Genomic DNA, 13,138 nt, shown 5'->3' on the forward strand with positions numbered 1-13,138 from the left:
TAACAGAAAGTCAAGACCATACACACACACACACATGCACACTTAATTGATGCTGTCTGAAATTAGGTGGTGCGCTTGATATGATATACTGAGGTTACTCGTTAATATTTGTGTAAAATTATTTCGTAATCAAAGGCATAGTTTGCCTGAAAATATATTTCGGAGGAGTCCATAATACTTGTGATTAACAGATCTCTGAGTAAGCATCATTTTCATTCCATTAATTTTTAATGTAAAATAATGAATAAACATAATCTTGTTAGTGTTCTGCTCTTTTCAGAACAGGCTCAATTGACATGGAATGAGCTAGTTGTAATAAAACCACATTGGTAACTCAGTTATATCCTCATCTAAAACAAACAGTGTAGGAATGTCTGTGTACCTGAAACAATCGGGGAGTCTCTAATGCCACAAAATGCTGGAATGCTATGGAAATACATCTCCCAGAGTAGCATTATGTCAGTTCTGCTCAAACAACCGAGGCAACATTGGTTCTGCACAGCAGTAGAAGAAGCACTTGCTGAGAAATAGATGACAAATTCAATACTTAACATTCTGCATTTCAGTCACCAAGCATTCAGCAGATATCTGGACGACATCATCAGCTTCAGGTGGGAGTTAGAAGAGGGGAAACCCAATCCACTTCGGGAGGAGCCCTTTGAAAACTTGCCACCACGCACTCAGGTCGAACTGCTTCACCGTCTCTGCGATTATCGTCTGGATGCTGCTGATGTTTTTGACCTGCTGAAGGTACCACACATTTTTCAGGGTACCCGTCAAAAATAATTGAATCTCGTTTCTAACCACACTAAAAACAAATTTAAGTTGTTCAACAGCCACCTTGTCTCATTATATCAAACAACCCAACAAGAAATATAATTAAGTTAGATTTTGTTGAGTATAAGATAGCTTTAGGTAGTTTGTGTTAAAAACTGTTTCCATACTTATTTTATATACAGATATGTGGCAAAAAATTACAATATTGAAAGACAATTTATTTCAACAATTTCTTTCAAAATAAAAATTGTATGTTAGTTCTCCACACAAAAAGTGTGGAATATGTCAAGCCTTTTTTGTTTGAATGTTGAAAAATAAAAAATAAACCCAGTATTTCACCAAATTAGATCATGACAGAGTTCAGCTTTGTAGTCTCCATGTTGCAATCTTGTCTGATACCGTAGTTAAGGCAAAACCCCTCCAGAGGTTGTTCTCAGCCTTTGAATGAAAAAAGGTCTCAAAAAGACATATAAAAAAATAGATGGATGCTCACAGACCGCTGCATCAAAGTACATTAACAGAGTAAGAAGAATGGGTAATGGTGCACAAGTCACATGGATGACAGCAGCCTATCCTATCCTATGTTCAATGTGGCAATCTGACCTAAGGAATATTTCTGCAGCATTATAGTCCCCCACTGTAGACAGCTGAATGGAGTAAATGGCAACATTTAGGCCTGAGTGATGAACTAAGTCCTTTTCTCTTATCAGGGCCTGGACGCAGACAGCCTGAGGGTAGAACCCCTTGGGCAAGATGGAAATGGAGCCCTCTACTGGTATTTTTATGGCACCCGTATGTACAAAGAAGAGCTACATAAGAGAAAAGCAGAGAAAATCAGGTAAAAGGATTCCCATGAGCCTTGATCCAAAGTGGTTGGTTGTTTGCTGTACACGTATTTGTTAAAACTAATGTTAAATATTTCATAATTGATGTAATAGAGGCGTTCAATTGATCCTGCTCTCCTCTAAACGTTTTTTTTAAATGCTTTTAATCATGCAAAGCACATTGATTTACCTTGTGTATGAAATACGTTTTATCAATAAATTTCTTTTGCTTCACAGTGGAAATGCAGAGTTAACTTTAACAGAAAAAAAGAAAAGAGGAAGACCACCAAAGAAGAAAAGATTGGAAGACACCGAGCTAAGGTAATTCTTTTGTTGTATGTTTTTCAATGTAAAAATGTATCTGTAAAATAGAGAGAAATTGCCCGACTGGTTACATATGTTGCATAGATGCCCTGCATACTTCCAAATGAGGTTTTCATGAGTTTCTGTTGCCATGTGGCCAGCGTGCACACATGTGCACAAGTTATCTGTCAAGAGGCCAGATGACTAAGCAAAGTTGTCAATTGTATAAAACATCAACAAATTTATTGCAAAAACAGAAATTGCATGGACATTGTTCGGTTAAGAATAGATTGTAATTATAAAATGTAAATTAGCCTTTGGTCACTTTGTGAGAACTTACTAAAGCCAAATAGGAAGAGTATGACATATATATTTTGTTAAACTGAATTTACTGAACACCGGCGACCTTACCTCATAATATATATAGATATTATATATATAATTTTTTTGAGGAGCATTAAAATCCCAATATATGATTCTTAGTTATTTGGACTTTTGCGTTACATAATTGTCAGTAAGGTGATTTCTTATACCAGAAATATTAAAAACCGGTAAAATAAAATTGACAAGATATGGTGACTAATATGTGTGTGTATACTTTTTTTTAATTACCTATTGGTGACACACCCATTAATTGTCTGTGACCCACTTTTGGGCCCCACCACCAGTTGAGAATGATTCCCAGACGCTATTCAAAAGTGTTAAGTTGATTGGTTGGTTGCTCTATTGATTAGTACAGGTACCATTTTGGTTCATTTTACTCTTTCAGTACTTGCTGATTCGTAATTTCAAATACTATTTGTATGTAATTTTAGTGAGGCAGAAAGTGAAGAGAATACAGAAAATGGAATGGATGATATACCTCCTGCTAAAGGTGAAATGCATATTTGAAGTATTTTAACACTTAGCAAGAATTTGTTACTTTGGTCACCTATTTTAAAAGTTGTTCCTTTATTTGCCCTTTTGGCTTCCGTCAGGTGATAAGCGGGGAACCTGGTCTCTTGTGTGTGAATCAGAGGAACAGTGGGTTAACTTGGCAGAAACCATAAAGGATAAAGTGTCACCCCAAGACCGCCATCTCTACCGTGTCATCAGCCAGAATTTTCTCCCCGAGATACGCACTATGATAGAACACAAGGTCAGATACCAAAGAGTTAGTTCACTGACAGCTTTTCATAAGGCATGTATGATTAAAACAACTGAATTGTATTTGCATTTATGTACATATGTGAGTTGATTTCATTTTAGGAAAAATAATTGCCCAAATTACAATAAAAACACTAATAGTGTTTTTAGAAGAGGTCGAATAAACCCTACCTTTTTTTTGTTTTGTACATGTAACATGCCCGTAGTGTCTATAAAGGTATTACGGATAACCTTCTTGAATACCACATTTAATTTCAACACATTTTTGAAGATGAAATCTTTTTTACATCTTAAGGCAAACCACCCAATTATGCATTGAAACACTGCACGATCTTTGTGAGTACAATGCTATACTCTTACATAAAGCAGCGTACATCAGTTCTTTTTTTTTTTTTTTTTTTACACCTGTCTACTCCCAAGATACTTTATATAAGTAGCTGTACCACTGACTGTTGCCATGGAAACTCAGCCTCTTTATGCTTTCAGCTTTGAAATGAAGAATCCTATTGGTTGTTTGATAGTCATAAAGAGGTACTTGTAACCAACATCAGAGGAATATGGTGAAGTCCTTCACTGTGCACTTGCATGTACCAAAATTAGTTCTGTTTTTTGAAGTTGTGTAAAGAAACGTCAATCTATTTTAACATCCAATCAGCACAATACTGATTACTACTTCAACTAGATTGTTGAAGGCTAAATAAATATTTCTAGTTTTTTAAAATCCAAAATAAGTATTTAGGATAGGGGTCGGGAGTAATTTTCCCACGGGACCATGTGAAAAAATGGATGTTGAAGGCTACATCAACATGCTTATCTCAATCGTTTACTCAATAAATTGTATTGTTTAGTAATCAAGATCTCTGATACACACATTTGCTTACTAATTATCACATTACGCCATATACTGTGCCGCCAGAACGTATTCACAGACTTGCTTTAAAGCTGATTTAAATATTTTCTGGTTGAAAAAAATCAAACTATTCCACAATGATAAAGTAAAATGGATTTTCAGACAATTTATTTTTTTTTTTAATTGAACCCATTCATGGGCAGGGTGTGGCAATTTTTTGCCTTATTGAGATAAAAGTCTCCTAACAAGCCACAAGCAAGGAAATAACACTTCATTTTCATTTAATGCATAAAACAAAGGGCAAAAAAGAGGTACCCTCTCGTGGGCAGCGTCCCAAAACTGGAACGGGTATGGTATCAGTTCTTTGAAGTGGTACATACGAGAGATATTTTTATTAATTAAATCTTATTCTAGAACGACACTTGCGCATTAGTAATACTGATGTATTAGCATTTTCAAGACAAACTTGGTTGCATACTGATCTTTCTCCCTTTCTTCTCTTGGGGAATGCTGCCTGTGTACTTGAGGCAGCCATGCTGGGTCAGGAAGGAAAGGGAAATAACTCCATGCTAACTTTGATCGATGAGTTATCCTCTCCTGATACCAAATTATGGCTTCAGATTAAAACACTTGAATGTTTTGATATACTGAAGGATGTAATGCATGAAAATCGTGATACCCCAAAAATGGGACACCTCCCACGAATGGTTAAGGATTCTCAGACCTGCAGAAATACATTTCTCTGGTCTGATGAAACCAAAATAGAACTTTTTGGCCTGAACTTTAAGTCATATTGGAAGGAGAGGAGGCACTGCATATCACCTTGCAAACTCCATCCCTACTGTAAATCATGGCGGTGGGAACATCATGCTGTGGAGCTTTTTTTTTTTTTTTGCTACAAGAACTGGGAGACTAGTCTGCATACAGGGTAAAATGACAGGTGCCAATTGGAGAGAAATTCTTTGAGAACTTGCGCCAGCGTTCTCTGTAATTCAGACTAGGACATAGATTTACCTTCTACCACTATAATGAACCAAAGCACACAGCCAAGATGAATGCCTTCAGGAGCAGCCCGTGAATGATCTTAAGTGGCGCAACCAGACTGAAAAGACAGAGATCCTCCAGGTCCGTCAGTGTGGATGGTGAATGTTGGTGGACAGCTATTTTCAGGTCTCTCCGCATATGCCCAATTGTGTTTTAAGACAGGGCTCTGGATGGGCCATTCGAGAACGACGAGAGTGGTTCTGAAGCCACTATGCGTAAGTTGTGTGCTTAGTCATTGTCTTGTTGGAAGGTGAACGTTCGGCCCAGTCTGAGATTCTGCCCACTGTGGAGAAGGTTTTTGTCCAGGATATCCCTGTACTTGACCGCATCCATCTTTAATTGCAATCAGTCCTCCTGTCCCTTTAGCTGGAAAGCACCCCCACAGCATGATCATTTTTTTCAACAGATCCATCTATTATCTGAGCTGCTGGGGTCACAGGAGTGCTGGAGCCCATCCCAGGTATCGGGGTGCCTACATCCTGAACTGATCACCAGTCGATCGCAGGGCACATATAAACAAACCATCCACAGACATTCCCGCCTATGGGCAGTTTAGAGTTTTCAGTTATTGCATGGTTTTTGTGTTTTGGGAGGAAACTGGAGCGCCTGCAAAAAACCCACGCAGGCACAGGGATAACATGCAAACTCCACACAGGTGAGGCTAGATTTGAACCGTGGACGGCAAATTGTGAGGCAGACCCTCTAACCAGTTGTCCACCGTGCGGCCTTCTCCACACATACTGCTTAGAATTAAGGACAAAATGTTTTCCCTTGGTCTCATTAGACGAGTGAATATTATTTTTCACCATCTTGAAGTCCTTCAGGTGTTTTTTTTTTCTTTTTTTTTGTTGTTGTTTTGTTTTTCATTTGTAGCAAACTCCATCATACATGGTTTCATTTGTTTTGCACTGAGGAGAGGCTTCTGTCGGGCCACTCTGCCATAAAGCCTTGCCTGGTGGAGGGTTGGAGTGATGGTTGATTTTGTAGAAATTTCCCCCATCTCCTGACTGCATCTCTGGAGCTCAGCCACAGTAATATTTGAGTTCTTTTTTACCTCTCTCACCAAGGCTCTTCTCAATTTGGTCAGACGGCCAGCTTCAGGAAGGGTTCTGCGTATTCCACACAATTTCCATTTAAAAATGATGGAGGCCACTGTGCTCTTAGCAATCTGTTTTTTGTAACCTTGGATGAATTTGTGCCTTGACATAATTCTGTTTCTGAGCTCTTCAGTCAGTTCCTTTCGCCTTGATTCTGATTTGCTCTGACACGCCCTTCAAGATCTTATATAGGCAGGTGTGTGACTTTCCTAATCAAGTCAAATCTGTATAATCGAAGACTCCAATGAAGGTGTAGAACCATCTCAAGGATGAACATAAGAAATGGACAGCACCCAGGTTAAATATACCAGTGTCGCAGTAAAGGGTCTGAATACTTATGGGTGTGTGATATTTCAGTTTTTCTTTGATAAATCAGCAAAAATGTCAATTTTTTTTCTATGGTGAGATGTGTGTACATTGTCAAACTATTTTTTAGCAAATAACTCCAATATAACAGTGAACATTTTAGGGTTCTGAATATGTTCCATACCCAATGATTATTAGAGTAAATCCAACTGTCCCTCTTGCTTTCATCATGCAGTTTTGTTGCCAACATGCATATTATAAGTCTGTAGCATTGCTGCCATTTTTGGTATTGTTGCTTGTCATTTTAATATTCACTAGAAAGGTTACCAAAATCTCTAAAACACCGCAATTATGTCGCTATATTTGCGCATGGCACGCACGCAGGCATGTCAAATGCAGTGTCCTTTTCCTTTTGAATCTGTCTTTCTATGTGTCTTGAGCTGCTGTCACCAGTCATTTCATGGACAGTGACAGCACGCAGGTGGTCACCTTGAGGCAGGATGAAGCCTCTTCAGTGACAGCTTTGTTGCGCTGCGGGATCCTCTCAAAATCTCTTAAGTGGTTGCACTGGAGGTCATCCAGCTTGTGCTTCTTGAATGAATAAAACGTCTTGTGTCTGTGTTGTTTGGCAGGTAGGTACTGTTGATTGATTTTAATTTATGGATTGTGGCCAATGGTTTACTTAATCATCAGCGGCAGAGATACAAGAACATGTCACTAAGTGCACGATAAAAGGGTTGATTTAGTAGTATTTGCTTTTATGTTTGTGCTTGCTTCCTTGTTTCTGTCCTCCACCTGTATCTATAGTTTTTAAATAGCTATAAATGCACTTCACAGGAAACCACAGTCTTGACTGGCTTGTGAGTTCACAGATTTGTCATACTTCCCTGATTCAATTTGACAAGAGCTGCACAGGGTGTCTCAATATAAACATACTTTTCAAGGAACTTGCTGAGAAATTAGCTTTGACAGACTGGTTTCCTTGGCTGCTCTACTATATATGAATCTCTGACGTCAGTCGTTTCAACAGTGGTCAAAATATTATCCATATGTCCGTATGTTGACAGAGTAATTCACAAGTCTTCAGTGCTCATATGAGAAAATTTTAAAAATACCAAGATGAGAAAAAAAATCCATGGTTTATAGATTTATGAGAACATGCTTTTTCCTTTTGGATAATATTCATGTTTGAGGTTTTTAACCCTAAACCACGTTTAGCCTCTTTGTGAGTATAAGCGGTATAAAAATTGGATGTCAGGTAATGACAGTATGCTCTGGTTAAACTCACTCTCCTTGTATTGAATACATGGTTTAACTTTTGACTGGAAAAGCTCAGCTGTCACACCCAGGGAGATGGGGGAGAATGTTGGCAGCAAAAGAGTAAAGGAGAAACTGGGGGAGGGGAACCCAAAGCCAGTGACCTCTCAGTACTCCTGGCTCCTTCACCCAAACTCCCCAGGGCCTCACAGTTTGCTTTCTTGTGTGGCCGCCTGTCCATCTTAAAGGTTCCTCAACCGCTTGTTCGTTGACCTTATCGTTTACTGGTATTCTCATACAATTTAACATTGCGTAATTTAAAATTATAATTTGGAACATCTGTAACTTAAATCATTGATAAAAGATTAAATCTAGGTTGTTTATTTTGACCACAGATTGTGCTTTGAATGAGTAAAGTGCTGTTTTGACAACTTCAGATTTTGTTTTAGGAGCGCGAGCAAAAACAGAAGCTTGAGGACCCAACTCCATTCCGTGTATCACAGTGTTTCTCTGAAAAAAACAACAAGCAAGAGGAGGTAGTAATTTTATTTTTTCCTTTTCTTTTCGCTAGGTGCTGCAGCAGTGTACAATTTTGTTGTGATGTTTTTTCACCCACTGTCCACTTAGGAATAGAGCAGCTGTCTGTCAAGCTCTGATGTTTCGGTTTCTCTATATTCAGGATGTGAATGCTACAGGTGAGTTGGAGAAGAAAGAAGATGAAGAGCTGGAGAGGCAATTCTTGTTGGCCAAGCAGCGGCGAGAAGAGGAACAGCTTCAGCAGGAAAAACGACAGAGAGAGAAAATGGAGAAGATAAAAGCTGTGGAGGGTATGATGGATGGGGGGACTAAGGGGAGAAATCATCTTTTCCTTTCAAAAAGTTTTCAGAGCCAACCTCATCTATTTGTGGATCCTGCAGAAAGATTTAATCTTAATTAAGCTTGATGCCAAACAAATTTGAAACAATTATTTCATTCTTTCATTAGCAACTTGTCATCAACGATTAGAAGTAGCGTGCCTGTCGTTTGTATATTCGGGCAAAGTTATCAATTGTTCTAGTTCTTACTTTGTCTTATCATAAAAATCTGGCATGGTATAGCAACATTTGTGTTGCTTTTGCCCCAAGTTAGTTGGCACTCCCGCGATCTTTGTGAGGATAAGTGACTTGGAAAATGGATGGATGGATATATGGATGGATGAGGTAGACTGTTATGCACTTAGAGTAGAACAGGCAAAATACAACTTCATGATCATTTTGCCTCTACATCATCTGTCAAGGATGAATGAACTGCCGATTTTGATTCAGTGAGCAGCTTCATTCATGTATTATAAATGAAGAGCAAGACCTGAACGGTTGTGTGCTGACTGCAAATGTGCAATCCTCCCTGGAACTTCTTTACTCCATGCGACAGGGTGCTGGAATTCCCTTTAATGTTAAAAAAAAAAAAAAAAAAAAAAGTGGTGATACATGTACACCCTATGCTCTGTGTTTGCTCGTTTGATCACCTTAGTCTTAGAAACCTGATGAATGTTCCTTTTCCCTCTGGGCTACATCTAATCTGAGCCACTGCTGACTGCAATGGCCAACGCCTTTTGTCTCCTTGACGTCTCAATATTTAGCATCTCACCTCAAGATTCCAAAGCCAAATCTTTTTCCTCAGTCCATGTTGATTGCGTCTCTCCTGCTCTCTCTTACCCGCTCTCACATTCTCAGAGCGGGCAAAGAGACGGAAGATGCGAGAGGAAAAAGCCTATCTGCTGTCAGAAGGAAAAGCCCTTCCACCGGAACTTCTCAATTTAGAACCGTCTTCGCCAGTCCTCAGAACACGGAGTACTAAAGAATTGTATGAGGCTTTTTTTTTTAAAATTTGAAATTACCGATTTGCATTAAAATTCCCCCAAAAATTTATTTATTAATGTCTTTCAGCTATGACATGGAGGAAGACTACACAGGTTTATACAAAGGTATACCCCTTTACAAAATGTCAGTGAATGACTATAGTCATCGCTGACCTGTGATCTCCCTTCCTAGTGCTGGAGGCCTTGAAGGCTCACAAAGATGCCTGGCCTTTCTTAGAACCTGTGGATGACTCCTATGCCCCCAATTACCATGATATAATCCAGGTACAACACAATAATTTCAATGTCGATATTGTAACTATACCCAAAAATGTTTCATCAGATTTTATTTATTTATTTTTAATCCCGGATTCTTTTTTTCTTCCTCTCCTCAGACTCCCATGGACCTTTCCACCATTGAAAGGAAGCTCAATGATGGAGAGTATGTTGCTAAGGAGGAGTTTATTTCTGACGTGAAGCTAATATTTAAAAACTGCATTGAGTACAACGGAGAAGATAGTGGTAAATAAAAACATGTATTTACATACCCACACACCGGTTGGACACAACTGCACAAAAGAAAGCGGCATGCCAAACCGAGGGGCTTGGGCCAGGACAGCCTTGACAGTGATTAATGAGGAATGATTGAACAGTGCTCTAATGCTCCGGAGGATCTGAGCCCTGCAGTGCCAGAGAAACATTCCAACTCCTAAGCTCCTGTCTCGAACTATCTATTCTACTGAATACTTTCCCTCGGGACGGGGGCGGGGTGTACAATGGTAGAAGAGTGGGTAGAAGGAGCAGAGCTCAACATATGCCCTCTGACCTATTAGAGTGATCAGTGCCAGTCTGAGAGCAGTCTGTAGGCAGGGGGGATCTGTGTGCTGTTGTGCGTTTTTTTTTTTTTTTAATAAAGATAGAAGGATATGAAAGAAGTAAATGACGATTATGTTTTTGTTATGAGTCTGTGGGTGAACAATAAATTATTCTGTTATAAATCTTTTGGTAATCATACAAGCTGATGTCTGCTCCACCCCCCAGAATATACTGTGATGGCAGAGTCTCTCGAACGCTGCTTTAACCGGGCCCAATTAAAACACTTGCCATCAGAGGAGGGTGACACTGATGAGGAATTCCACATCAGCAAAGAAGACAAGGAGCGCAAGGAGAAAAAGCGTAATCGAAGCACCAAACATTTCGGACCTGAAAGTTTAATCAAGGCCACTGAGGAGGTCCATCGTAAACGAAGTGTGCCGGGAGGCAAAGGCCAAACGCCACTGGACGGTCAGGTTGGCAAGGCAGTTCGACCACGTTCACATTGGGACTTTCCTTTGAGCCAACAACACCAGCACGAAGGAGAAATTGGGGGAATTTACCACCCAGGACAACAGGTATAGTTAGACTTGTAACATTTAATTGAAATATTTACAAAAGCTTCAATTTTATATTCTTTTTCACTTGGACAGTTACATCATCCTCCTGTACCCCCTGGTCCTCATGGTCTGCGCGTTTATGCTCATAGAATGGGTATGGATCCCCGTTTTGCTTACCCAGGTCATATTCCAAGGCATGGAGACCCCAACTTGAATCCTTTGCCTCACAACTTTAACATGCAGGTACAAAGCCCATATTCAAAGGGAAAATGTCACCACATTGTTTAGGTTCCTTGAATGTGTTTTGTATATTACTGTTAAATGTAACATACATCATACACAATAGGGGTTGAACAACCATTTAAATTCGATTCATTGATGATTTGTTTATTCAGCACAGTATCGCTTTCCTCGACCTTTTTTGCAACCTGGACCAGTATTATCAGAGACTGTGTATTTATAAGGACAACCTTATAACTAAATTTAAAAAAATATATTTAAAAGACAACTCACCATTGCTACTTAGTATAATAATAATAGTTGCAGATAGTGGGCATCTTGGTGAGGACTTTAGACTTGTGTGTTTGCTGCCTTTGCCGGGCTGCAACGCTCTGTGGAGCATCGAATTGTCTGTCCAACAAGGCGACAGTCTTGGTATACCTCTGCGGGGCAGACAGTACAAAAGTAGGATAGCTGTAGTTGAGAATAGTGGTTAGCCTTGCTAGCGTTGGCTATTTTGATCGCCGCTAGTCTTAAAAAACAAAATGATATCAATGGTACCTTGGGACTGACACTGAGGAAAGAGGGCAGTGGTACTAAGTTCAGGCTGATTCGGAGATGATATGCCAAAAAAAAAAAAAAAAACAACCACCCCACATTAGCAACTAGTCAAATATAAATGTCAAGGCAGAGTAGTAAAGTTGACTCATCAACTAATTGATTCAATTCCTAGAATTCAGATAATGTTTCAAAGCCTTCCCATTTTTTTTTTTTTTTTTTTTTACTTTCAGCATCACATGAGCCATCGGTATTCAATGAGCCCTGGTAGTAACCAGCATCTTCACCAGCAGCAGCACCCTTATATGGGTCCAACTCATGGCCCATCTCTGGGCCCCCGTCCAATGGGCCTTCAATTTAGACCACCTCCTGAAGCTAGCATATACCCTTCCCACTACCGTCCAGAGTGCCATGCAATGCACACAACGGGGAACCGGTTATCACGGCCTGATGGGCCTCACCAGCACAATTACGCAGGCTTGAGGCATGCTGGTATGGGACTATCTAACATGTGGACTAGTTTGAATCACCAGCGTCTGGAGAGACCTAGTGGAATTCACATACAAGACCCTAGTGTGGTCAGCCAGCACAACATGAGTTTTGGAGGAGTGCCACCTCCGGTGGGACATAAACCATGGCCAGAAGCTGCTGGATATCCCCATCCACCTCCCAATGCCCAATATCAAACTTGTGCATCTGTGGTCAGTTCCCCGGGTCCCGTTCAGCAACGCCCCCCCTTAACCCACTCGGGCTCCTCCACCAAGACGCGGGTAGCCTCTATGTTGGAAAGTCCAGAGATGCTCGCTTTGCAGCAGCTGTCTGCCTCCTCGAGACCTCCTGTTGACTCCTCCCATCAGGACATGTGTCGCTTTCAACAGTCCAGGCCCCCACCAGGGCTTGGCAGCATCCCAAATCATTCCTCTCAGCCACCCCCATCCCCTGAGGTTCAGCTGCAGCGTCCTCAAGGAGACAATGGGCCAGACAGCCAGTCTTCCCCAAAGACAGACATTCAGCCCAAAGGTAGGTGTTACCCATGTGTATTTTATTTATTTATTTTTTTTAAATACAGTTAGTTACCCTTGTGGTAACTCAAAAGCAATCTGATTTTACAATAAATATCAACACCCCCGCAACCCCCAGCCTTATTTATTTTGTCTATTCTCTTTAAATCCTTTGTCACAGTCAGAGGTAAATTGAATATTCATTAGCTCAATGAATTGTCTTGCTGTTTGCGTATGAGTATAAATGAATGGCACACCCGCCATTTTCATTTAGTCAAATGGAATCAACAAATCAAGTACCAGTACATTGCGACTAAGTCCATTTTCTTATACTTTTCTCCAATATACATTTTAATATGAAATTAATTTACATAGTATATATGAACTGGAAAATTAAGGCATTATAGCAGCAGATTTGATCATTTTGTGTTGTTACTTTTCAGATCGTTTTGCTTTGACTTCTCAGTTGACATTTTGGAATTTCATAGTGACAAATATCGCAGTGTGTGTAAAAACCTACTTAGTACGAAGAATGCAACACATTTA

General features: G+C 39.9%; 1 protein-coding gene across 1 annotated transcript in view; it reads left to right on the forward strand.

Moving 5' to 3' along the window:
* The window catches only part of LOC133501829 (chromatin remodeling regulator CECR2), a 41,795-nt gene that overhangs the window by 21,114 nt on the left and 7,543 nt on the right, over positions 1 to 13,138 (forward strand). The window contains exons 3-16 of the mRNA XM_061821866.1: positions 567 to 750; positions 1,488 to 1,615; positions 1,839 to 1,922; positions 2,720 to 2,778; positions 2,882 to 3,042; positions 8,054 to 8,140; positions 8,284 to 8,431; positions 9,317 to 9,446; positions 9,530 to 9,567; positions 9,635 to 9,726; positions 9,837 to 9,963; positions 10,483 to 10,832; positions 10,908 to 11,057; positions 11,825 to 12,611. Coding sequence (XP_061677850.1) covers positions 567 to 750; positions 1,488 to 1,615; positions 1,839 to 1,922; positions 2,720 to 2,778; positions 2,882 to 3,042; positions 8,054 to 8,140; positions 8,284 to 8,431; positions 9,317 to 9,446; positions 9,530 to 9,567; positions 9,635 to 9,726; positions 9,837 to 9,963; positions 10,483 to 10,832; positions 10,908 to 11,057; positions 11,825 to 12,611 — 2,525 coding nt within the window. The remainder of the gene's footprint in view (positions 1 to 566; positions 751 to 1,487; positions 1,616 to 1,838; positions 1,923 to 2,719; positions 2,779 to 2,881; positions 3,043 to 8,053; positions 8,141 to 8,283; positions 8,432 to 9,316; positions 9,447 to 9,529; positions 9,568 to 9,634; positions 9,727 to 9,836; positions 9,964 to 10,482; positions 10,833 to 10,907; positions 11,058 to 11,824; positions 12,612 to 13,138) is intronic.

The sequence above is a fragment of the Syngnathoides biaculeatus genome, chromosome 6 (genome assembly GCF_019802595.1).
Source record: "Syngnathoides biaculeatus isolate LvHL_M chromosome 6, ASM1980259v1, whole genome shotgun sequence".
Lineage (NCBI taxonomy): Eukaryota > Metazoa > Chordata > Actinopteri > Syngnathiformes > Syngnathidae > Syngnathoides > Syngnathoides biaculeatus.